Below are 24,633 nucleotides of genomic sequence, written 5' to 3'. Positions count from 1 at the left end.
GTTTGAGGGGAGAGGTCTGTATCTGCCCTCAGGCACAGATACTACCTCATCTTTTCTCTCTTTTTCAGTTTTCTTTTTCTTCTTATCTCCTTTATGTGTCATGCTTGTTAGATTTCAATTCATGCCTATCCCATTTGCTTTGTATAAATATAACAGTTTCGGATACATTCTTCCTGTGATACAAGTCTACTGAAGTTAGTTTCCTGTTGTAAGGATTAAATTTTATAGCAACACTGGTTGTCAAGGAGTGGGTGGGCGACAAACACAGACAAAAACACATGTACATAGATAAATATGCACACACACAAAGACTTGCCCAAGGTGCCGTATAGTTGGGAAGCAAGATTCTTATCACACAGCCATATATATGGGTTGGGAACAAACTTAATGGAGAAAATCACACTTAACTATTTGCTAGTTCAAAGCAAAGTTTCCCCTAAATATCCATGCTTGTTTTCAGACTTTTAGTTAGCTCTTGTTTCATATATTCTAAAAATATAAAGTTTTCCTTTTGTTAATCTGGTAGTTATAAAAGAAAAGGAAATGTGTAAGGTGATATCAAAAAGTTCCTGGAGTAGTTATGTTTAATCAAAAATAACTTATTTACCTAAATTTTAGCATTATCCCCTTCAAAATAATCACCTTTCACTGCTGTACACTGGTCCCAGCGTTCCTGCCACTTTTGGAATCTGGCCTGGAAGTCGTTTCCCATAAGCAAGTCATGGACCTTCTATGATTCACTCTTGATCTTGACAATAGTGTTAAAACAGTGACCTTTGAGCTACATTTTCATCTTAGGGAAAAGATGGAAGTCTGCAGTTGCTAAATCTGGCGAATAGGGCAGGTGCAGAAGCAATACCATGTTGTTTCTGGCAAGAAATTCACAAGCTAGCAGAAACGTTAGCACGCTGAGTGAAATGCTTGACGGTATTACGTCCGTGTGAACGTTCTGGGTTCAAATTCCGCCGAGGTCGACTTTGCCTTTCATCCTTTTGGGATCAATAAATTAAGTACCAGTTATACACTGGGGTCGATACAAGCGACTTAATCTGTTTGTCTGTGCTCATTTGTCCCCTCTGTGTTTAATCCCTTGTGGGCAGTAAAGAAATAAGAAACTCATGAGTGAAGAGAGCTCAGTGACAGGGTCTATTGCTGTCATGAAGATTCCAATTCTTCACACTCCACAAATCTAGTCACTTTCACTGAATGTCCTTCCTCAAATACTTCAAAATATCATTGATTGTCCTCTGACAATCTTCATGCACAAGCTCTTTTACTCTTTTACTTGTTTCAGTCATTTGACTGCGGCCATGCTGGAGCACCGCCTTTAGTCGAGCAAATCGACCCCAGAACTTATTCTTTGGAAGCCTAGTACTTATTCTATTGGTCTCTTTTTGCCGAACTGCTAAGTTACGGGGACGTAAACATACCCACCATTGATTGTCAAGTTATGTTCTGGAAGAACAAAGACACACAAACATATACACACACACACATACCTATATATATACATATATATGACAGGCTTCTTTCAGTTTCCAGCTACCAAATCCACTCACGAGGCTTTGGTCGGCCTGAGGCTATAGTAGATACACTTGCCCAAGGTGCCACGCAGTGGGAATGAACCCGGAACCATGTGGTTGGTAAACAAGCTACTTACCACACAGCCACTCCTGCGCCTATAGCTGATGAATTTTCTTCACATTCCTGAGGATGATATATGTGGCAGGTCTTCCAGATCGCTCATCATCTTCCAGGGATGTTCTTTGCTTTTGAAGCACTCATGCCTCTCAAAATATTGCATATGACCCATTTCCTCTTCACCGTAAGCTTGCCAAATCATGCTTAGTGTATCTGTAGCAGACTTCCCAAGTTTAACGCAAAATTTCACATTAGTGTTTTGTTCCAACTTCCTGTCCATGACAAACAAAAGTTGCAGACTACAGCATACATGTGGTCGCAAAAACACAAACTTCACAACTTGCGAAGTAAAATTTTGTGAGGTCACTGCCTCATGATGGTCACTGCTAGCTCTTGGCATGCTACAGAATTAGTCCAGGAACTTCTTGATATCACTTCATACATTATGCGATGGCATTTGTTTACATTTAGTACACAGTATAAAGACAAGCAGAATCAAACATATACACACATGCACAGAGATATATAACAGGCTTTTTTCAGTTTCCATCTACCAGATCCACTGACAAGGCTTTAATCAGCTCATAGCTGCAGCAGAAGACAATTACCCAAGATGGTACACAATGAGATTGAACTCAAAACTACAGTTGTGAAGCTAACTTCTTGACCTCACAACCATGTCTGCATGTACTATTAACTACACAGCCATGCTTGCATCTATATACATAATTAAAATGCAAAAAGAATTCTTGAATCTTCTTATATATGTATTTAATAATTTATTCTACAATAGTAAGAATTAAGTATATAACTATAATTTGTCAAAGAATATTCCAGTATGCACTTTTTCAGTAATATAGACTGAAGATAGTGTTATATTAATTCGCTGTCCATGTCCTCTCTTGCGCTCACCTCTTTGCTCCTTGTGGTTTGGCTCTGACACACCATCACTTCCAGCTTATCTTCATCCTATGCTCACCCTCAAAGGGAAGATACTGAGCAGGGTAACCATGTATCTTCTCATAGCAAGATGCCTGCACTTGTCCTTCTAACATACTTTAACCTCCCCAGCACCTGATATAAAGCCACTTCTCTACTCTCAAATTCTCCCATCACTTAGTCAAAGGGGCATTTTGCTTTCGTTTGTCAGGTCCTTTCAAGGCGGTGAACTAGCAGAAATGTTAGCACGCCAGGCAAAATGCTTAGTGGTATTTCGTCTGCCGTTACATTCTGAGTTCAAAACCCGCCGAGGTCGACTTTGCCTTTCATACTTTCAAGGTCGATAAATTAAGTACCAGTTACACACTGGGGTCGATGTAATCGACTTAATCGCTTTGTCTGTCCTCGTTTAGCCCCTTTTGGGCAATAAAGAAATAAGGTCCTTTCTGACTATCTTATTCATGCCAGTGTGGAAAACAGACATTAAATGATGATGATGATGATGATTCTATTTTTTGATAACTGTTTTCATTTTTTGCATTCAGATCATTCTTAACAATTGAATCTGTGGATCCTAATCTGATATCTAGAGCCTGGTTCTTTAATCATTACCGCTGGGTTATCTGGAAACTAGCTGCATATGAAGTGACTTTACCTACTTTATTTGGTGGAAGGTGAGTTATAATTCTTCTGTAATAAATTATTGTCAGATTGTGTTCATGTATTTTTTGCTGATTTGTGTCTTCTGTTCCAATATTCTAAATCCTTGAACAAACATAGATCAAACATTTGCCCCCAATGATTTACCAATGGCTCCAGTAGAGTCTCAAAATTAATTTTTAAAACTTGGAAAGGTTTGTTTACAAATAACTTCTCAATTATTGAATATACTCTTTTACGCAATTATGGCATGTATAGCCTGGTTTTTAGAATAGATACACTGTGCCCCTACATGTTGTAAGCGGCTGCTAAAATGGTTGGTGACAAGAGGGCATCAACCCATAAAATTCTGCTTCAGATAATCTGCTCAACCCATTCAAGCATGGAAAACTGAGCTTAATGCAATGATGTCAACACACATAGCAACTCTTTTAAACCATTCTCAATTTGTAATCTTTCAGTTCTGCTCATCCTGAATATTTCATTTTTATTCATTTAAATGACTATCAGAATTTTCAATTAAAATCTTTGACACTGCATTTGTTAATGTTCAAAGAAAGAAAAGCATTAGGCCAACTATATCAAATTGTAAGTGTTAGATGCAAAGTATGATATATCTTTTTTATCATTTTACCTGTTTTAGTCATAAGACAGCAGCCATGCTAGTGCACCACATTGAAGAAATTTAGTCAAACAAATTAATCCAGAGCTTTTTATTCATCATCATCATCATCATCATTGTTTAGCATCCGTTTTCCGATGATGATGATGAATAAAAAGCTCTGGATTAATTTGTTTGACTAAATTTCTTCAATGTGGTGCACTAGCATGGCTGCTGTCTTATGACTAAAACAGGTAATTATTATTATTATTATTATTATTATTATTATTATTATTATTATTATTTGCCTGGTACTTCTATTGGTCACTTTGCTGAACTACTAAGTTATGGAGACATAAACACACTAATATTAGGTGTCAAATGGTGGGAAGCAGGGGACAAACACAGACACAAAGACACCCACCCAGACAGATAGATTTCTTTATTGGCCATGCAGGGCTGAACACAGAAGGGACAAAATACAAAGTAGAGCTTTTCTTTTTGGGAAGAAGGAAAAAATAAAAATAAAGGGATGGGGGCGAATTCTGATCAATAGGGATCATGAAAAACAAAAAAGTGTGGCCAATCAATAGGGATCATGTATCACAGAAATGTCAATGTAAAAAGGGAAAACAGATTAGGTTTGTCTGTGGATAGAAAAGCCTACAGAAAAGACCACGGGAACCTTGGGCAATAGTGTTGATAGATAGATAGATAGATAGATAGATAGATAGATAGATGGATGGATGGATGGACGGACGGACGGACGGACAGACGGACGGACGGACGGACGGACGGACGGACGGACAGACAGACAGACATGTCAGGCTTCTTTCAGTTTCCACGTCTACCAAAATCACTCACAAGGCCTGTGGTTATTGTAGAAGGCACCTTCCCAAGGTGGCATGCAGTGAGACTGAACCATGTTGTTGGAAAGCAAATTTTTTTTACTACACCGCCATACCTGCACCTGTATTTTTTTTTTCTCTTATCTATTTCAGGACTACCACATTGTGCTGGTTCTTAAGATTAAATTCTCACTAAATTTTTTTCTCTCTGTGCTAAATGTGTAATTTAGTGACATTTGGTATAGGAGACTGTAATAACATTACTGTTCAAGATTTTAGTTTTTTTTTCTTCTTTTTTTTTGTATGGTGTATAGTGTTTCTTTTACAAATTATTTGTTGGTTGATTTATCGTGTTCTTTGATGTATTTAATATTCTCATTGAATGCACATCTTGAAATGGTTTCACTGTTATGCCTGAATGAATTTTATAGTTTGTTTGTTAACAAAGAGGTTAAAAAAAACTAAGAAATATTCCTAACAAAGTTCTTAGGCGTAGGCATGGTTTTGTGGTTAAGAAGCTTCCTTTCTAATCACATTACCTTGAGTTCAGTCTCATTGTGTAGCACCTTTGGTAAATATCTTCTATAGCTCTGAGCCAACCAAAGTCTCGTAAGTGGATTTGTTAGACAGAAACTGAAAGACTACACACACATATTCTTTTATTTGTTTAAGTCATGTGATTGTGGCCATGCTGGAGCACTGCCTTTAGTTGAACAAATTGACCCTAGGACTTATTCTTTGTAAGCCTTGTACTTATTCTATCAGTCTCTTTTGCCAAACTGCTAAGTTATGGGGACATAAACACACCAACATTGGTTGTCAAGCGATGGTGTAGAGGACAATCACAGACACACAAATATATACATATATATATATATATATATATATACACACACACACACACAAAACAGGTTTTTTTCAGTTTCCATATACCAAATCCACTCACAAGGCTTTTGTCAGCACGAGGCTATAGTAGAAAACACTTGCCCAAGGTGCCACACAGTGGGACTGAACTCAGAACCATGTGGCTGGTAAGCAAGCTACTTACCACACAGCCCCTCCTGCGCCTGTATAATATATATTTCCAGTAAGTTAATTATATGCCCAATCATAAGTGATTGATTGTTTTGCATTCATAGACTGCTTAGCTTTATAGCCAACTCCCAGTGAAGAAGTTGTCTATAAAGCTAAGCACTTGTAAAACAATTGGTCACTGTATGACTGGGCATATTATTAACTTCCTGTAAGAACATTTATTGGTCTAACATTCAGAGTGTGCTTCTTTTTCAGATATATGATCCACTGATATATATATATGTGTGTGTGTGTGTGTGTGTGTATATACATATATCATCATCATCATTTAACGTCCGCTTTCCATGCTAGCATGGGTTGGACGGTTCAACTGGGGTCTGGGGAGCCCGAAAGCTGCACCAGTCCAGTCAGATCTGGCAGTGTTTCTACAGCTGGATGCCCTTCCTAACGCCAACCACTCCGAGAGTGTAGTGGGTGATTTTATGTGCCACCGACACAGGTGCCAGACGAGGCTGGCAAACGGCCACGCTCGGATGGTGTTTTTTATGTGCCACCGACACAGGTGCCAGACGAGGCTGGCAGACGGCCACGCTCGGATGGTGTTTTTATGTGCCACCGACACAGGTGCCAGATGAGGCTGGCAAACGGCCACGATCGGATGGTGTTTGTTACGTGCCCACAGCACGGAGGCCAGTCGATGCAGTACTGGCTACGGCCACGTTCGAATGGTTTTTTTGTGTGCCACGTGCCACCGGCACTGGTACCACAAAGATACAAATTCCATTGATGTTCATCTATTTTGATTTGTTTTGATTTTCACTTGCCTCAACAGGTCTTCACAAGTGTCACAAGAAGGAAGGTATGCACAGGTGGACTGACTACGTCCCAGGTAGGGGCCACAGGTTATGGCCTGACTAGTCTTGCCGGGTCTTCGGATGGTGTTTTTATGTGCCACCGACACAGGTGCCAGATGAGGCTGGCGAACGGCCACGATCGGATGGTGTTTGTTACGTGCCCACAGCACGGAGGCCAGTCGGTGCGGTACTGGCTACGGCCACGTTCGGATGGTTTTCTTGTGTGCCACCGGCACTGGTACCACAAAGATACAATTCCATTAATGTTCATCTATTTTGATTTGTTTTGATTTGATTTGATTTGATTTGTTTTGATTTCATTTTGATTTTCACTTGCCTCAACAGGCCTTCACAAGTATCACAAGGAGGAAGGTATGCACAGGTGGACTGACTACGTCCCAGGTAGGGGCCATGGGATATGGCCTGACTAGTCTTGCCGGGTCTTCGGATGGTGTTTTTATGTGCCACCGACACAGGTGCTAGATGAGGCTGGCGAACGGCCACGATCGGATGGTGTTTGTTATGTGCCCACAGCACGATGGCCAGTCGATGCGGTACTGACTACGGCCACGTTCGGATGGATTTCTTGTGTGCCACAGGCACTGGTACCACAAAGATACAAATTCCATTGATGTTCATCTATTTTGATTTGATTTGATTTTCACTTGCCTCAACAGGTCTTCACAAGTGTCACAAGAAGGAAGGTATGCACAGGTGGACTGACTAGTCTTGCCGGGTCTTCGGAAGGTGTTTTTTATGTGCCACCGACACAGGTGCCAGATGAGGCTGGCGAACGGCCATGATCGGATGGTGTTTGTTACGTGCCCACAGCACGGAGGCCGGTCGATGCGGAACTGGCTACAGCCACGTTCAGATGGTTCTCTTGTGTGCCACCGGCACTGGTACCACAAAGTGTGTGCCACCGGCACTGGTACCACAAAGATACAGATTCCATTGATGTTCATCTATTTTGATTTGTTTTGATTTGATTTTCACTTGCCTCAACAGGTCTTCACAAGTGTCACAAGAAGGAAGGTATGCACAGGTGGACTGACTACATCCCAGGTAGGGGCCATGGGTTATGGCCTGACTAGTCTTGCCAGGTCTTCGGATGGTGTTTTTATGTGCCACCGACACAGCTGCTAGATGAGGCTGGCGAATGGCCACGATCGGATGGTGTTTGTCATGTGCCCACAGCACGGAGGCCAGTCGATGCGGTACTGGCTACGACCACTTTCGGATGGTTTTCTCTTGTGTGCCACCGGCACTGGTACCACAAAGATACAAGTTCCATTGATGTTCATCTATTTTGATTTGTTTTGATTTGATTTGATTTTCACTCGCCTCAACAGGCCTTCACAAGTATCACAAGGAGGAAGGTATGCACAGGTGGACTGACTACGTCCCAGGTAGGGGCCATGGGTTATGGCCTGACTAGTCTTGCCGGGTCTTCGGATGGTGTTTTTATGTGCCACCGACACAGGTGCTAGATGAGGCTGGCGAACGGCCACGATCGGATGGTGTTTGTTATGTGCCCACAGCACGATGGCCAGTGATGCGGTACTGACTACGGCCACGTTCGGATGGATTCTTGTGTGCCACCGGCACTGGTACCACAAAGATACAAATTCCATTGATGTTTATCTATTTTGATTTGTTTTGATTTTCACTTGCCTCAACAGGTCTTCACAAGTGTCACAAGAAGGAAGGTATGTACAGGTGGACTGACTACGTCCCAGGTAGGGGCCACGGGTTATGACCTGACTAGTCTTGCCGGGTCTTCGGATGGTGTTTTTATGTGCCACCATGTTCCCACAGCACGGAGGCCAGTCGATGCGGTACTGGCTACGGCCACGTTCGGATGGTTTTCTTGTGTGCCACAGGCACTGGTACCACAAAGATACAAATTCCATTGATGTTCATCTATTTTGATTGATTTTCACTTGCCTCAGCAGGTCTTCACAAGTGTCACAAGAAGGAAGGTATGCCCAGGTGGATCGACTACGTCCCAGGTAGGGGCCACGGGATATGGCCTGACTAGTCCTGCCGGGTCCTCTCATGCACAGCACACTTCCATAGGACTCGGTCTTCAGTCATTTCCTTGGTGAGACCTAAAGTTCGAAGGTCGTGCTTCACCACCTCGTCCCAGGTTTTCCTGGGTCTACCTCTTCCACAGGTTCCCTCAACTGCTAGGGTGTAGCACTTTGGCACACAACTATCTTCAGCCATTCTCGTCACATGACCATACCAGCGCAGCCGTCTCTCTTGCACACCACAACTGACACTTCTTAGGTTCAACTTTTCTCTCAAAGTACTTACACTCTGACGATTATGAACACTGACATTACACATCCATCGGAGCATACTGGCTTCATTTCTTGCAAGCTTACGCATATCCTCAGCAGTCATGGCCCATGTTTCACTACCATGTAGCATGGCTGTACGTACACACGCATCATATAGTCTGCCTTTTACTCTTAGCGAGAGGCCTTTTGTCACCAGCAGGGGTAAGAGCTCTCTAAACTTTGCCCAGGCTATTCTTACTCTAGCAGTTACACTTTCAGCACACCCACCCCCGCTACTGACTTGGTCTCCTAGGTAGCGGAAGCTATCAACTACTTCTAGTTTGTCTCCCTGGAACGTGGTAGAAGTTGGTCTCTGCACATTTCCAGTGTTTATTGCTCCTGAGCATCTGCCACAGACAAAAACTATTTTCTTAGCCTTCCTTTGACATTGCTGCACCTCTTATGTGTCCATAGCTTACACTTGGTGCACCTTATAGAGTTTCTACCTACACCTTTTTTACAGATCGAGCAGGGCCATCTACCTGAAGTCGTTTGTGATTGGTCCACCTTCCTACTTATTAGGACTTTGGTTTTGGCTAGGTTGATTCTAAGGCCCTTCGATTCTAATCCTTGTTTCCACACCTGAAACTTCTCCTCCAGTTCTGATAGTGACTCAGCAATTAGAGCAAGGTCATCAGCATAGAGGAGCTCCCAGGGGCATCCTGTCTTGAATTCCTCCGTTATTGCCTGGAGGACTATGATAAATAGGAGGGGACTGAGGACTGAACCTTGGTGGACCCCAACCTCTACCCGGAATTCTTCACTGTACTCGTTGCCAACCCTCACCTTACTAGCAGCGTCTCTGTACATGGCTCGCACAGCTCTCACTAACCATTCATCTATCCCTAGTTTCCTCATTGACCACCAGATAAGGGATCGGGGGACCCTGTCAAAGGCTTTCTCCAAGTCAACAAAAGCCAGATACAAGGGCTTATCTTTGGCTAGGTATTTCTCCTGCAGCTGTCTTACCAGGAATATAGCATCAGTAGTACTTTTCCCTGGCACGAACCCAAACTGCATATCATCTAAGATAACTCTCTCTCTAATTAATTGGGCTATAACCCTCTCCGTAACCTTCATTACCTGATCCAGCAGCTTGATGCCCCTGTAGTTATTTGTATCTAGGGCGTCGCCTTTACCTTTGTAGCAGTTGACTATTATGCTGCTACACCAGTCATTGGGTATGACTCCTTCGTGTATCACCTGGTTTACTATACGGGTGACTAAGCTATAGCCGACACTACCAGATATTTTGAGCATCTCTGCAGTAATTCCTGATGGGCCTGGGGCTTTCCCTGTTTTCATGCTTCTAATTGCCTTATCTACTAAGGAACTGTTAACTCGGATTGCTGGTCCCTCTGTTGGGTCGACATTCGGGAGACTCTCTTTATCCCATTCATTTTCCTCATTCAGCAACCTTTCATAGTGGCATCTCCAAGCCTCTCTCTTTGCATCCTCATTTAGCGCAAGTGAACCGTCATCCTTGCGAACACATTTCTCTCCTACCACGTCACGATTCTCTCTCACACACTGTCTTGCAACACGAAATACCTCAAGTCTTTCATCCTCACGGCGCAGGACATTGGCAAATTTTTCTTTATCTGCCTCCCCTCTGGCTAGATATACCTGTCTCCTAGCTTCCCTTCTGGCAGTCTGATACACTTCCCTGCTACCACCGTTCTTCCAAGCCTGTTTCTTTTGTCTAATAGCCCTGTCAACAATATTGTTCCACCACCACGTTATTTTGGGTCTTAAGGGGACTTTGCACCAGCCACAGATCTGGTCAGCGGCTTTCAGCAGGTTGTCCCTCAGAAACGTCCAGTTGTCTTCTACCCCATGCGTAGCTATACCCCCTTCCACTTCGTCAAAGGCTTCAAGTAACATATCTCTAAATCTCTGTCCATTCGCAGGGTCTTTTAGCTTCCAGACCCTTCTTCTCCATGTTGGTCGTCTTCTAGTCGCCCTCTTAGTCCTGATCCTAAAGTCACTAACTACCAGTCTATGTTGTGGGGTGCATTCTTCGCCTGGGAAGGTTTTGGCATTTATAAGCAGCCATCTTTCCCTTTTTCTGGCAAGGATGTAGTCAATCTGGCTGGTGTGTCCGCCAGAACGGTAGGTGACTAGGTGAGAGGTGGGTTTCCTGAAGTTGGTATTGCAGACCATAAGGTCATTTGCATCGCAGAACTCCAGCAGCCTGGTTCCCTCCTCGTTGCGGGAACCATAACCGTAGCCTCCATGTACGCCATGGAAGCCCCCAGCATGTCGTCCAACATGCCCATTGAAATCACCAGCCACAAAGAGAAGGTCCCTGTCGTTCGTCAATGAGGTGGTCTGCAGTAGGGTGTCATAGAAACTGTCTTTCTGTCCATCGGGTAGCCCTGGCTGAGGGGCATAGGCCGATATAATGGTTGCTAATCTATTATGAAGCACTATTCTAATCTTAAGTATTCTGTCACTTACTCTGATTACCTCAGTACTCTATCTACCCATTTCTCAGCGATAAGTATACCCACGCCACCGACCCCGTCAGTGTTCCCTGCCCAGAAAATCTTGTACCTGTGTTCCTTGCCTGTGAGGAACCTAGCAGATCCTCCTCTCCACCTTATTTCTTGCATGCAACATACATCAACCCATCTCCGTTCAAGCATCTCAACTATCTCGCCAGATCTACCTAAATAAAATAAGATAACAATACCAAGGCAATGTGATATTTCTAGGGCATTTATAAATAGAAAGGTGGTCTTACAGCTGTTTCAGGGATACAAAAAATATCCCATTATCAGAGGCATTATGAGCTAAATAGAAAGAAATAGTAGAGTTCAATATAAGAAAAATATGTTGGATACACACACACACACAAATATTTCAAAATATTGCCATGACTAATGTTGCATCAGTTGCAGTGTAATATTTTGTTGAAAATGACTGAAGCATTGTAATCACTAATCCCATAGTCCAGTGAGTCATAGGAGGAAAACAATCTCCATATTTATTTATTTATTTGTGTATAATGTCACCCCATAATTTTCTCCCACCTTTTAAAACTGAGTAATAGTTGTCCGCATAATACATGATAATCAAACTTCAACTATTCGCCTTGTCTCCCACCGGTTAAGTGCATCAACATATTTAGGATGGCATGACATCATCATCTTAATATCCTCTTTTCCGTGCTTGCATGGGTCAGACAGAATTTTTTGACAGAAACTGTGTAGAAGCCCATCGTGTGTGTAAATGTGCATGTATCTGTCATCTATCACCGTTTGACAAGTGGTGTTGGTTTGTTTACATCCCTGCAATTTAGCGGTTCGGCAAAAGAGAACCGATAAAATAAGTACTGGGATCGACCTGCTCAACAAGAAACCCTTCAAGGTGTTGCCCCATCATGGCTGACGTTAAATGATTGAAACAAGTAAAAGACAAATAAACTGGAAAGAACAGGCAACATGTCGTGCAACCAACAGACTAAAAGAAGAAAATTTTAAACCCAACTATCATATATACAGGGTATCTCAGAAGTCGCACACCATCCTGGTTTTTTAAAGAAAAATACACCTTTATTGAAATTAATCATAACAAATACTCAAATTGAGCACCCTCTGCAATAAAATAAATTAGAAAAAAAAATTGTGTCAATTATTTTTAATGAAAACCAGAATGGTGCGTGACTTCTGGGTCATCATATATATATGAATGTATGTATGCATGCATGTACGTATATATGCATATACAGGTCACTTTCGAGTGCTACTGGTAACATGTAACCCAGTACAACCTGTTGCATGGTTGGGTCGTCGGCGATTAAACTGGCAACCCCACCAAGCTTGCTTGGTGAGGAGGGTGTTTATTGGACACCCTGTGGGATGAAAAACAAAACCCGTCAAAGGGCGGAGGAACTCTTGAGAGTCAGCGGCCATCCAATAAATGTCTTAAGGCTGTATCATGCACGGGAACATAGAAATAATTGGACTGAATACCTGATCATGTGGTTAAACCATTGGGAGTGAAGGACTCCTAGCCTTTGTTAGGGCATCCTTCTAGAAGGTAACTCGGGTAACTCCGATATAAAACCTGTGGCTCAGTGGTTACCGATGATGTTGACTTGTTCTTCTTTTCGGATTATGGCTGATGTTGCTTAGTGAGCGGGATTGACTCAGTGCACAGCCTTTCCTCACTTTAAAAATATCTTCTTGCACAGGCATTGCACGATAACAACTTTGATTAAGCTTCGTGCAATGGCCATACTCGATAACGAGGGGGCAGCCATCATATATGCATATGTTTTGTTTCTTGTTATAATTTTGATGTTAGGTATATATTAAATAATCTTCAGAAAGCCCTGGGCTGACTAAGGTGGACATGGCAGATGGAAGCCGAAAGAAGCCTGTCATGTGTGTGTGTGTGTGTAGATATAAAGGTGTGTGGTTTAGTGGTCAGGGTGTTGCACTAACATTCTAGGTGATCTCACGTTGCTCTACGATCCCTTTCACATCTGAAATGTGGTACACTGTGCAGCTCTTTAGACAATGTCAATTTGATGGTGAGGGTAAGCTAATATGTGGTATGAACATTTGATCACAATAATCAAATCCTTTGCGCAGGTCATTCTTTGATGGGAGAGTCCACCATACCATACCATACCATCTTCTAATATATAAAATAGAGATGTGTGCGTATTCACTTTCAATACGAAAACAGCTTTATTAATTACTTCCATACTTCTGATGCATGAATAATTTGACCTCGGACATATAATAGGGTCTGCATTTGATTTTTTTATCATAAATTATTAAAATTAAAAAATTTTGCCTTTCATATTACATTCAGAAAGTGTGCCTTTGTATCAGGGCTGTGGGGTTGAAACTAAAAACTTTGACTCCGACTCCTTTGCTATTGGTACCTCCAACTCTGACTCCTCTTTATGTAATTAAGTGATTGTGGACTACATATCTCATAAAGCATATGCATACGCTTATACTTTGAGTAGGCCTATATGTTATAACTGGTTTATATCAAAGAATAAAGATATTGTGAGTCGGAGTCAGTATAGTTTTACCGACTCTGACTCAGCTACCCTTTGTTTCCGATTGACTCCACAGCCCTGCTGTGTTTGTCCCCCACCATCACCACTTGACAACTGGTGTTGGTGTTGTTTAACCCCTTCAATACCAACCTGGCTGAAACCGCCTCTGGCTCTGTAGTACAAATGTCTTGCTTTCCTAAGTTTTGAATTAAAATCTTCCACCAAACCTTAGTCGCAATTTATGTTCTGAACACTAAGTTTAATGATAACTAAGCATTTTTACTAAATTCTTTGTAATATCTAAAACTAACTGAAAGAAACACAGAGCATCTCAAATATGGTAACAAAAGGGTTTAGTCCCCATAACATAGTAGTTCAACAATAGACTGATAGAATAAATACCAGACATAAAAAATTAAATACTGGTATCGATTCATTTGATTAAAACCCTTCAAGGTGGTGCCCCAACATGGCCACAGTCAAATGACTGAAACAAATAAAAGGTAAAAGATATGTTGGTCTATAGTTAGCAGGAGAGCACACAGACACTATACACTTTATACATTATTTATATACATACAGATTCTTAATGCTATTGCAAGCATGTAGTAAAACTTCATATATATATATATATATATATATATATATATACAATGATTTCAATATAAGGAAGGTTGCAAGCTGGCAGTAACATTAGCGTGCTGGGCGAAATGCTTAGCAGTTTTTCTTCTGTCTTTATGTTATGAGTTTAAATGCTGCCAAGATTGACTTTGCCTTTCATCCTTTCAAAATCGATAAATTAAGTACCAGTTATGTACTGGGGTTGATCTAATACACTGGACCCCTCCCACAAAATTTCAGGCCTTGTGCCTAGAGTAGAAAAGAATATATATATATAATGATTTCAAATTTTGGCACAAGGCCAGCAATTTTAGGGGTGAGGTAAGTTGATTACATCAACCCCAGTGCTCAGCTGATACTTATTTTATCAACCCTGAAAGAATGAAAGACAAAGCCAACTTCAGTAGAATTTGAACTCAGAACATAGTGACAGACAAAATGCTGCTAAGCATTATACCCAGCATGCTAACAACTCTACCAGCTTGCTGCCTTAATCTATACATATATAAACTGCAGTCTGTTTGTGTTAAGTTGCTGTCTTCACCCATTAATGAATCTTTGTGAAGCTTTTTATACATGTTAAACCAACAACTAACTTGTTACTAGGCGCTCATTGCAGTTTAATAAATATTTATAATTGGAGTCCACATATAACCCATTTATGTTCTTTTAATGACCATGGAGAAATAACGCATTCATTTTTCTTTATTTTTCTCTTTTGCACATTGATCATTTCTCCCTCAATTTATTTGTGTTTATTTTAGCAGATTACCAAACTATCAGTTTGGTCTCCTGGCTAAAACGGTAATGACAAATTTTTAAGTTTGCTTGACATTTCAGAAGTGTGAAAGGGATTAAAATTTCTATACTCCATATCAAAGGTTCCAACGAGAACAGGTGGAAAATCAGAGCCTGAGACAAGAAGACACTTTCAAACAATCAGAATTCTGTTTACATAATCAGTTTAATCTGTCACCTTCCTCTGTCGGTTGAGTAAAGTGTCATCCAAGCTGATGTTAATTGGTAATTCAACTTATTTTGCAACACTTGTGTATATTTATCAGCCAGCTTTGATTTTTGTTGATAAGAATTATCAACAACTTTTCCTGTGATCGTAATTCGAGAAGACATACAGAAGTATGCTAAAGATTGGACATAATCTCTTATGGGCAAGAAATGTAAAATAAAGTTTATTATAAGCAACACAAACACTTCATAATTGATTAGCTTTCAATGTGATACCTGTGAAACATTAATTACTTTTATTTAATGAAAATTTAATAAAATCTAATCATAAGTAAGTGAATTTATGCTAAATACAACTAAATTGGAAACCATTTTTCCCTGGTCATATTGGCAATTCTGAAAATTCTGAAAAGAAGCTTTTTTTAACAAATTTTATCCCGAAAATCACCTGCGTAAATTAAACAGGTGTGCAAATTACAAGGCTTTTTATGGTATTTCAACTGTTAGAGTTATTTTCGCACTTTACCCAGAACAACTCTTAAACAGGAAAAATAGTATTTTCTTTAACAATAGATCCACTTATTTCTGTTAGTAACTTATTCACCAATATATCATGAATGACGATGCCTTTCATGTCACTTCGACCAATTGACAGGTGCTACCTGAAGAACTTTCCAGACTTACTTTCAATTGTTATTATCTCATATCCAATTTGCCTGTTATTACGTCATGCATTAAAGCTCTTTTCAAAGCTACTTTCTTTGAATTGTTACTATCGGGTAACTCAGCTGTATGTTATAACATAATTGGCTTCACGATTTTGGTATTCATAACTTATTGGGGTTTTCTAAAAACAAGATCCTATGTATGATTGTTCGGTATTCTCTGTAAATGCACAAAAACCATTTTAAGGGTTACATACTTTGTATTGTTACTACTGGATTTGTGAAACAATTATGAGAACGGAACCAGGAGATAAGCCCCACTTTTCCAGGAATTACTGGGTATATCAGCTAGTATATATGCATATCTGTATATATATATATATATATATATATATATATATATCATCATCATCATCATCACCATCGTTTAACGTCTGCTTTCCATGCCAGCATGGGTTGGACGATTTGACTGAGGACTAGCGAACCAGATGGCTGCACAAGGCTCCAATCTGATCTGGCAGAGTATCTACAGCTGGATGCCCTTCCTAACACCAACCACTCCGAGAGTGTAGTGGGTGCTTTTATGTATCACTAGCACAAGGGCCAGTCAGGCGGTACTGGCAACGGCCATGCTCAAGTGGTGTTTTTTATATTTACCCTAATACTTGTCCACTGAATTCAAACTGTTTAATGAAAAATGCTACTTATGTACAGTACCAGTACACACCAGTTTTTCTCATTTCTATTCCTTTTAACCAACACTTAAATCATCCTATCATTCATGCTAAGACCTAACCCAAAACGATGATACCTCACTATTCAACAACATTTAGGACTTAAAGACTAGAGATAAGGAATACCTCCTGAAATGGAACATTTCATCAAAAACAAATTCATACTGAGAAAATATTAGACATTGTAGCCTATGCACAACTGAAAGCATAGGAATCCTTGTTTGCCAAAATCCCTACACTCAATAAATACTACCCTCTAGGAAGGGCATCCAGCCATAGAGACCATGCCAAAACAGACATGGAGTCCAGACAGCTCTTCAGTTGACCAGCTCCTGTCAAACCATTCAACCCATGCCAGCATGGAAAATGGATATTAAATGATGACGATGATGATAGCTACATAAATTTCATAGTGCCTACATAGAACTTTTAAGACTTTTGAACATTACAAGCATTTTACCTTACACTAATAGTTAATAGGTAATTGTAGCTGCTCAGTCATTAGTGATACCTTGTTCAACCATCCCCACACTAATTACTTTATTTTATGGCATATAAGGTATATTTTTTTCTTAGAAACCCCCCAAGGTGCTATATGCAAAGTTGGGCCTCCCATAAGCTAATTCGTTCTTAACACTCATTACTATAGGCTAATTATAGTCTAAATAATATCTTCTACCTAGCCTAACTCCATAATAATAATATTTACTTAAGCATTACCATTATTATTATTGTTGTTGTTATTATTTTATTATTATTATTTTTATTATTATTATTATCATCATCATCATCATCATCATCATCATCATTATTATTATTATTATTTATTTATTTATTTATATGATGTGAATGTACCATTTAAGCAGAATATGCAAGAACATTGGAACAAAAGGTTGGGAGAACCACATCAGGGCCTCACACTCACAGGAGAATGAAGTGGTCCACCATTGCACAGGTGCATAAGTAAGTGGGTCAGTTTTGGGATTATCTAAAAAAAAACCTGAAGCAATTGTGAAACTCTTAAGAAGTGTGGTACTGATTATATCCCAGATTGCACAACAGATGGTGCATTATTTAAAGGCAATAATATCAATAGTCATATACGAGCAACAGTGATAATGGGTTTTTAAGATCTGATGATAAGGATTTTTCTGGCTCTGAAAATGATTAAAGTTTTTTGTTAATTTGTTTTGGTTTGTTTTTGATTGTTGTTGAAGCTTGCTTTTTATATGTATTCTTTGTATTTTCTTGTATGTTTTATTACTGTAATCATATAAAATATTTTCGCTATCGTAATTTCTTGCTTCCTGTTCAGCTGTACTGTTAGTTTTTTATAGTGGCTGTGTGATAAGTAGCTTGCTTACCAACCACATGGTTCTGGATTCAGTCCCACTGCATGGTACCTTGGGCAAGTGTCTTCTACTATACTCTCAGGCCGACCAAAGCCTTGTGAGTGGATTTGGTAGATGGAAACTGAAAGAAACCTGTTGTATATATATATATGTGTGTGTGTGTGTGTGTGTGTGTCTGTGTTTGCCCCCCAACATCGCTTGACAACCGAAGCTGGTGTGTTTGCATCCCCATAACATAGCAGTTCAGCAAAAGAGACTGATAGAATAAGTACTCAGCTTACAAAGAATAAGTTAAAATTTCGATACTCCATATCGACTAAAGGAGGTGCTCCACCATGGCCGCAGTCAAATGACTGAAACAGATAAAAGAGTAAAGAGTAATGTTTTCTGTAATAAATAAGATATCTTAGTAATATTTTGTAATACACTGCTGGATTGCTTTAGATATTACATGACTTAATACACTAGAAACTTTTTTCTTGAATATACACTCTTTACTCTTTTACTTGTTTCAGTCATTTGACTGTGGCCATGCTGGAGCACTGCCTTTAATTGAACAGATCGACCCCAATCAACCCCATAACTTATTCTTTGTAAGCCTAGTACTTATTCTATCGGTCTCTTTTCCTGAACCGCTAAGTTACGGGGATGTAAACACACCACCACTGGTTGTCAAGCAATGTTGGGGGGACAAACACAGACACACAAACATATACATACACACATACATATATATATATATATATTATATAAAAGGGCTTAGTAAAATAAATTACTTTGCCACATACTGAACTCATTAGAAATCGCAGCTAAAAAATTTTTTTAAACTATTTCTAATACTTAAAGAAAATCTCTCTCATATAGTGTTTGCTCAAGTCAACTCACGAAGATATGGGGGTAAAATATTAAAAAATCACAAATGCAAAGGTTATTTGAGAACGTACGTTTCTAGATTAGTCAAATCGACATTTCTTTCGTCAGCTCAGAACTCCTTGATTCGGATTTGGGAATTTGAATTCGCCTTAAATGGTCCCTTTACATACTGAATACTTGGTGAAATTGATTAATAATTAATTAATTTTACCCTCAATTGTTGAAATTATAATTCATTTCTCTCTATTTAATTGCTTCGGTTTTTACCGATAAAACATAGTGTTTACCAATTCTAACCCACGCTGGTGGAAAGGGGAGAGCAGAAATTCTTCGCTTGCATATTTTGAATTTGATAGCACTGGTAGTTGGAGCAGATCTCCGGAAGTGATAAGAAGCCAAAAGGGTATGCCCCCGCTTTCAGTGTTCCCAAATCCGAATCAAGGAGTTCTGAGCTGACGAAAGAAATGTCGATTTGACTAATCTAGAAACGTACGTTCTCAAATAACCTTTGCATTTGTGATTTTTTAATGTTTTTACCCCCATATCTTCGTGAGTTGACTTGAGCAAACACTATATGAGAGAGATTTTCTTTAAGTATTAGAAATAGTTTAAAAAAAAAATTTTTTTAGCTGCTATTTCTAATGAGTTCAGTATGTGGCAAAGTAATTTATTTTACTAAGCCCTTTTATATAATGTAATAATTTGAATTCGCCTTAAATGGTCCCTTTACATACTGAATACTTGGTGAAATTGATTAATAATTAATTAATTTTACCCTCAATTGTTGAGAGTATATATATATATATATATATATATATATATATACATACATACGACGGGCTTCTTTCAGTTTCCGTCTACCAAATCTACTCACAAGGCTTTGGTTGACCCAAAGCTATAGTAGTTACCCAAGGTACCACGCAGTGGGACTGAACCCAGAACCATGTAGTTCGTAAGCAAGCTACTTACCACACAGCCACTCCTACACCTATACTGCTCAAATTGGTGATGCGAGCTGGCAGAAACGTTAGCATGCCGGGCGAAATGCGTAGCCGTATTTTGTCTGCCGTTACGTTCCGAGTTCAAATACCGCCGAAATCGACTTTACCTTACATCCTTTTGGGGTCGATTAAATAAGTACCAGTTACGAAATGGGGTCCATATAATCGACTTAATCCATTTGTCTGTCCTTGTTCGTCCCCTCTGTGTTTAGCCCCTTGTGGGTAGTAAAGAAATAGGTATTTTATATTCCCATGCATCTTTTATGCCATCATATATTTTACTCTAATGCACATTTCTGAACATTGTCATATTTTACATAAAAAGTACCCATGCTGGCACCGTGTAATTAGCATCCATGCTGATGCCACATAAAGAGCACTTGTGCTGGTACCATGTAAAAAGCACTCAGTTCACTCTGTAAAGTGATTGGTGTGAGGAAGACTACCCGTCTGTAGAAACCATACCTATTTCTTTACAACCCACAAGGGGCTAAACACAGAAAGGACAAACAAGGACAGACAAATGGATTAATTCGATTATATTAACCCCAGTGCATAACTGGTACTTATTTAATCGACCCCGAAAGGATGAAAGGCAAAGTTGGCCTTGGCGGAATTTGAACTCAGAACGTAACGGCAGACGAAATACTGCTAAAGCATTTCGCCCGGCATGCTAACGTTTCTGCCAGCTCAAAACAGCTGACAGGGATCTGGGGCAGCTCCCATCAAACCACATGAAAAACAGACATTAGATGATGATGATGATGATGATGATGATAAATTACTGTCCTATATAATATCACAATACTTTATCTGTTTCCTACTGATCCTTTATATATATATAGATAATTTCTTTAGTAACTTACACTAAAAGGAATTTGTCATGCTCACACAAATTATTCTAAGCATTTAGATATTTATCTTTTCCTTAACCTTACCACTACTAGACCACCATAACTCGCATGACATACTGCATAACATGTTTAAACAAATTTTCACTTGAGTGCTCTGATACTTACTTAATCTTTCCTGTTACATTACAAATTACTTTTAACCTTTATGTGAATCTACACATACTTGTAGTTATTCATTTATTTACTGACTCATATCTATCTTGCTAATACTTTTTCCTTACTTTTTAACTACTTTCTCTAATGCTTTGTTTTTTCTGTGATCACTCCTATACTCTAATTCCTTTGTATTCCATCAAAGTATAACCTCCTAATACCCATGTCCGTTAGCCCATTTAATTTGCTTGTGGGTATGTGATTTGTAACACTCGTATAGACATACATAGTCTACATTCTTGTGCTGCTTTCATTAAACTGTCTTTCAAACTGTTAAACCACACATGCTCATACGCACACTTCAAGGTTATCAGTTCTTAACTTATCTACATCCTCTAGTTTTCATTCTCTTCTATAACATAGATTTTTTCTTGACTAGTTTCTTATTCTAACCATTTAGATCTCTATTTTATATGAAGTTTATTATTCTGAATTTTAATATTTTGTTCAGTCTTATCCAACTAGGAACACCCATCTGATAAAACAGTGGACGTTATTCTTTATTTCAGTGTTGTCAGCTTAACACTTACATTTATATACATATATGTACATTTGCTTGTTGATATAATGGTGTATATGTATGCACCATCATTGTTTTAATATCTACTTTTTAATGCTTGCATAGGTCAGAGTTTACTGAAGCAGAATTTCTGCTGTGGTGTGCCCTTTGTGTTGCCAACTATCATCTGTTTCCAGGTATCCATAAGAGGACTTCGCAGCAGCCAGAAGTTTCCCATTAATCCTAAACTCATACAACACATGCATGTCTTGTGGCACGCAATCATATGTGTTTGCAAGGTCTACAAAGCAAATGTATGCCTCTTGGCAGTATTCCCATGATTTCTCAAAGACCTGCTGTAGAGTGAATATTTGGTTCATCATGCTGCATCCAGGATGAAAGCCACACTGTTCTTCAGTTAGCTTGGGTTCTACAATTTGTCTGCATCTTTTTCCCAAACACTTAGTGTAGACTTTGCCCAAGGGTTTCAACGGAGATTCTTCTATAATCAGTTTCCTTCCTCTCTCTCTCTCTCTCTCTCTCTCTCTCTCTCTCTCTCTCTCTCTCTCTCTCTCTTTCTCTTTTAAAAATTGGAATTATCACCCTGGATTGCCAAGTCAGCCTGAGAATACCTTGTCTATTTAAGGCTTTTAATATCTCAGGTTAAAATTGAATGGTTTGACTGGGCTGGCACACTGGAAGGCTGCACCAGGCTCCAGTCTGATTTGGCATGATTTTCTATGGCTGGATACCTTTCCTAACGCCAACCACTCTGAGAATGTAATGGGTGCTTTTATGTGCCAATTCATCTATAATAATTTATCTGTGTGTGGTTGTGTGTGTGTGTGTCTGTGTGTGTGATTGTAGATTGCTGTAGATGAATTGTTGCTGACAAATTCGCCAGATACCGACATTAAAACCTGCAAGATTCTGAGATCAACTGCAAACTTCTGCAGAAAAGAGTGATATTGAGAGACTATATCAAAAGAGAAGTGGGAGGAAAAGGTTTAAGATTAGTACAGACACCCTCCAAGTGTCATAGGATATTACTCAGCACCTACTAAATATTATCGACCAACTTAGATCATGAGTCAGTGGTAAGACATAAAGTGAGTAACATCCTACACATCTACTATGAATTCCTTGAGTAAAACTCATTTCCTGATGACTTTTCCTATGATTCCAGTAATGCAAGACTATTATATCTCAGCAAGGACCTGGAAGAGAAACACTGCATATAATGAAAACATTATGCTTTCTTTCATTCTTTTACTTGATTCAGTCATTTGACGGTGGCCATACTGGAGCATCGCCTTAAAGAGTTTTAGTTGAAGAAATCGACCCCCAAGACTTATTCTTTGTAAGCCTAGTACTTATTCTGTCGGGCTCTTTTGCTAAACAGGTGTCAAGTGATAGCATGGGGGGACAAACACAAGCACAAACGCTCACACATACACACACACACAAATATATACATATATATATACAACAGGCTCCTTCCAGTTTCCATCTACCAAATCCACTCACAAGGCTTTGGTTAGTCCAAGGCTATAGTAGAAGACACTTGCCCAAGGTATCACGCAGTGGGACTGAACCCGGATCCATGTGGTTGGGAAGCAAGCTTCTAACCACACAGCCACACCTGCACATGAGTATGTTTCCATAAACTTGAGGATGTTGATAATATTAACACAAAGTGTAGCCTCTGTTCATCTCATGCTTAACATATCACATCTCATAGAGTTCTATATTTAAGAGATGAGGAACTATGTACATTATTTACATTTGACGGATATTTGTCCTCATCTTGTTTGTTGTTAACACGTTTCGGCTGCTATACCCTCCAACCTTCTTCAGGTGTCTTGGGGAAATTACCCAGCCAAGAGAGAGAGAGAGAGAGAGGAAGAGATAGCTAACAAGAAAGAGGACAATTAAGTGTGCTGCTGTAAAGGAGAGACTTGGTTACCTAGTCAGACAGAAGTACAAGAAAAGGGGAGAGAGAGAGTGACCAAGAGTGAGGGCATAAACAGGTGTGCTGCTGTAGAGAAGATACGTGGTTACCCAGCACAAGGGAAAGAGAGAGAGAGAGAGTGGAAGACAGCAAGTGTGCCAGAGAGAGAGATGATGGTGAAGTACCAGGGTATACTCACAAGGAATGAGGTTCAGGGCATAGATGGGATAGTAGAGTAAGGAAGAGAAAGATAAATGGAGGCAATTGCCAGAGCATGCCCTCAAGGTATGGGGCCATAATATACGTGGCCAGGTATTGCCAAGAAGGTGCAAGTAGGGAGTGGAAATTAGGATTGCAGTGACAGGCTAGAACCTAGGTATAAAGAGAGGTATGGGGAAAGTAGCAATACAGTGAGCAGGGCAGGGATGGAGAATGGAAGATAATCATAGTGTATGAAGAGGAAATTTTAATGAAAAACTGTTTCAAAACCTACAACTCTTCTAACCTAATTATTAATTCATAATTATGCCAATTATTATCGGTGTACTTGGCTGTTAGTAAGTAACTAATCGACCATCTGGAAACGCTAGAATTTTCAAGTATAAAAAGGGACCAACTAACTTTCACTTTACAGATACCATTTGTAAGCAGAACAGTAAAAATATACAAGACTTTCCTAAAGTTTTATTGTGTGACAGTTGGCATTGTTATTGTCCAAATTTCAGTGATGAAGCTTCTGTTTCCTTATCAGAAATGAACCCCTTCTTTCTTGGAAGAATTCCAATTAATATATAAATAAAATGAACAAATGTACATATGTGTGATGCATGCATACATACAAACAAACATAAACATATCCAAAGAAAAAGGGGCTCTCCCTAACACCAAGCACATTACAGTTCAGACTGGATCATTTCATTATACCACTGACTTCATCATCATCATCATTGTTCGACCA

The 24,633-nt window shown here is 39.6% G+C and overlaps 1 protein-coding gene across 16 annotated transcripts in view; it reads left to right on the top strand.

Moving 5' to 3' along the window:
* Nucleotides 1-24,633, top strand: part of LOC115214409 (breast cancer type 2 susceptibility protein-like) — a 210,963-nt gene that overhangs the window by 86,959 nt on the left and 99,371 nt on the right. For all 16 annotated transcript variants that reach the window (XM_036504782.1, XM_036504776.1, XM_036504779.1 and 13 more), the window contains one exon: nt 3,126-3,254. In XM_036504782.1, coding sequence (XP_036360675.1) covers nt 3,126-3,254 — 129 coding nt within the window. The remainder of the gene's footprint in view (nt 1-3,125; nt 3,255-24,633) is intronic.

Source organism: Octopus sinensis, linkage group LG7 (genome assembly GCF_006345805.1).
Source record: "Octopus sinensis linkage group LG7, ASM634580v1, whole genome shotgun sequence".
NCBI classification, from domain to species: Eukaryota; Metazoa; Mollusca; class Cephalopoda; order Octopoda; family Octopodidae; genus Octopus; species Octopus sinensis.
The sequence above is the reverse complement of the archived record's forward strand: the minus strand, read 5'-3'. Positions and strand labels throughout refer to the sequence as shown.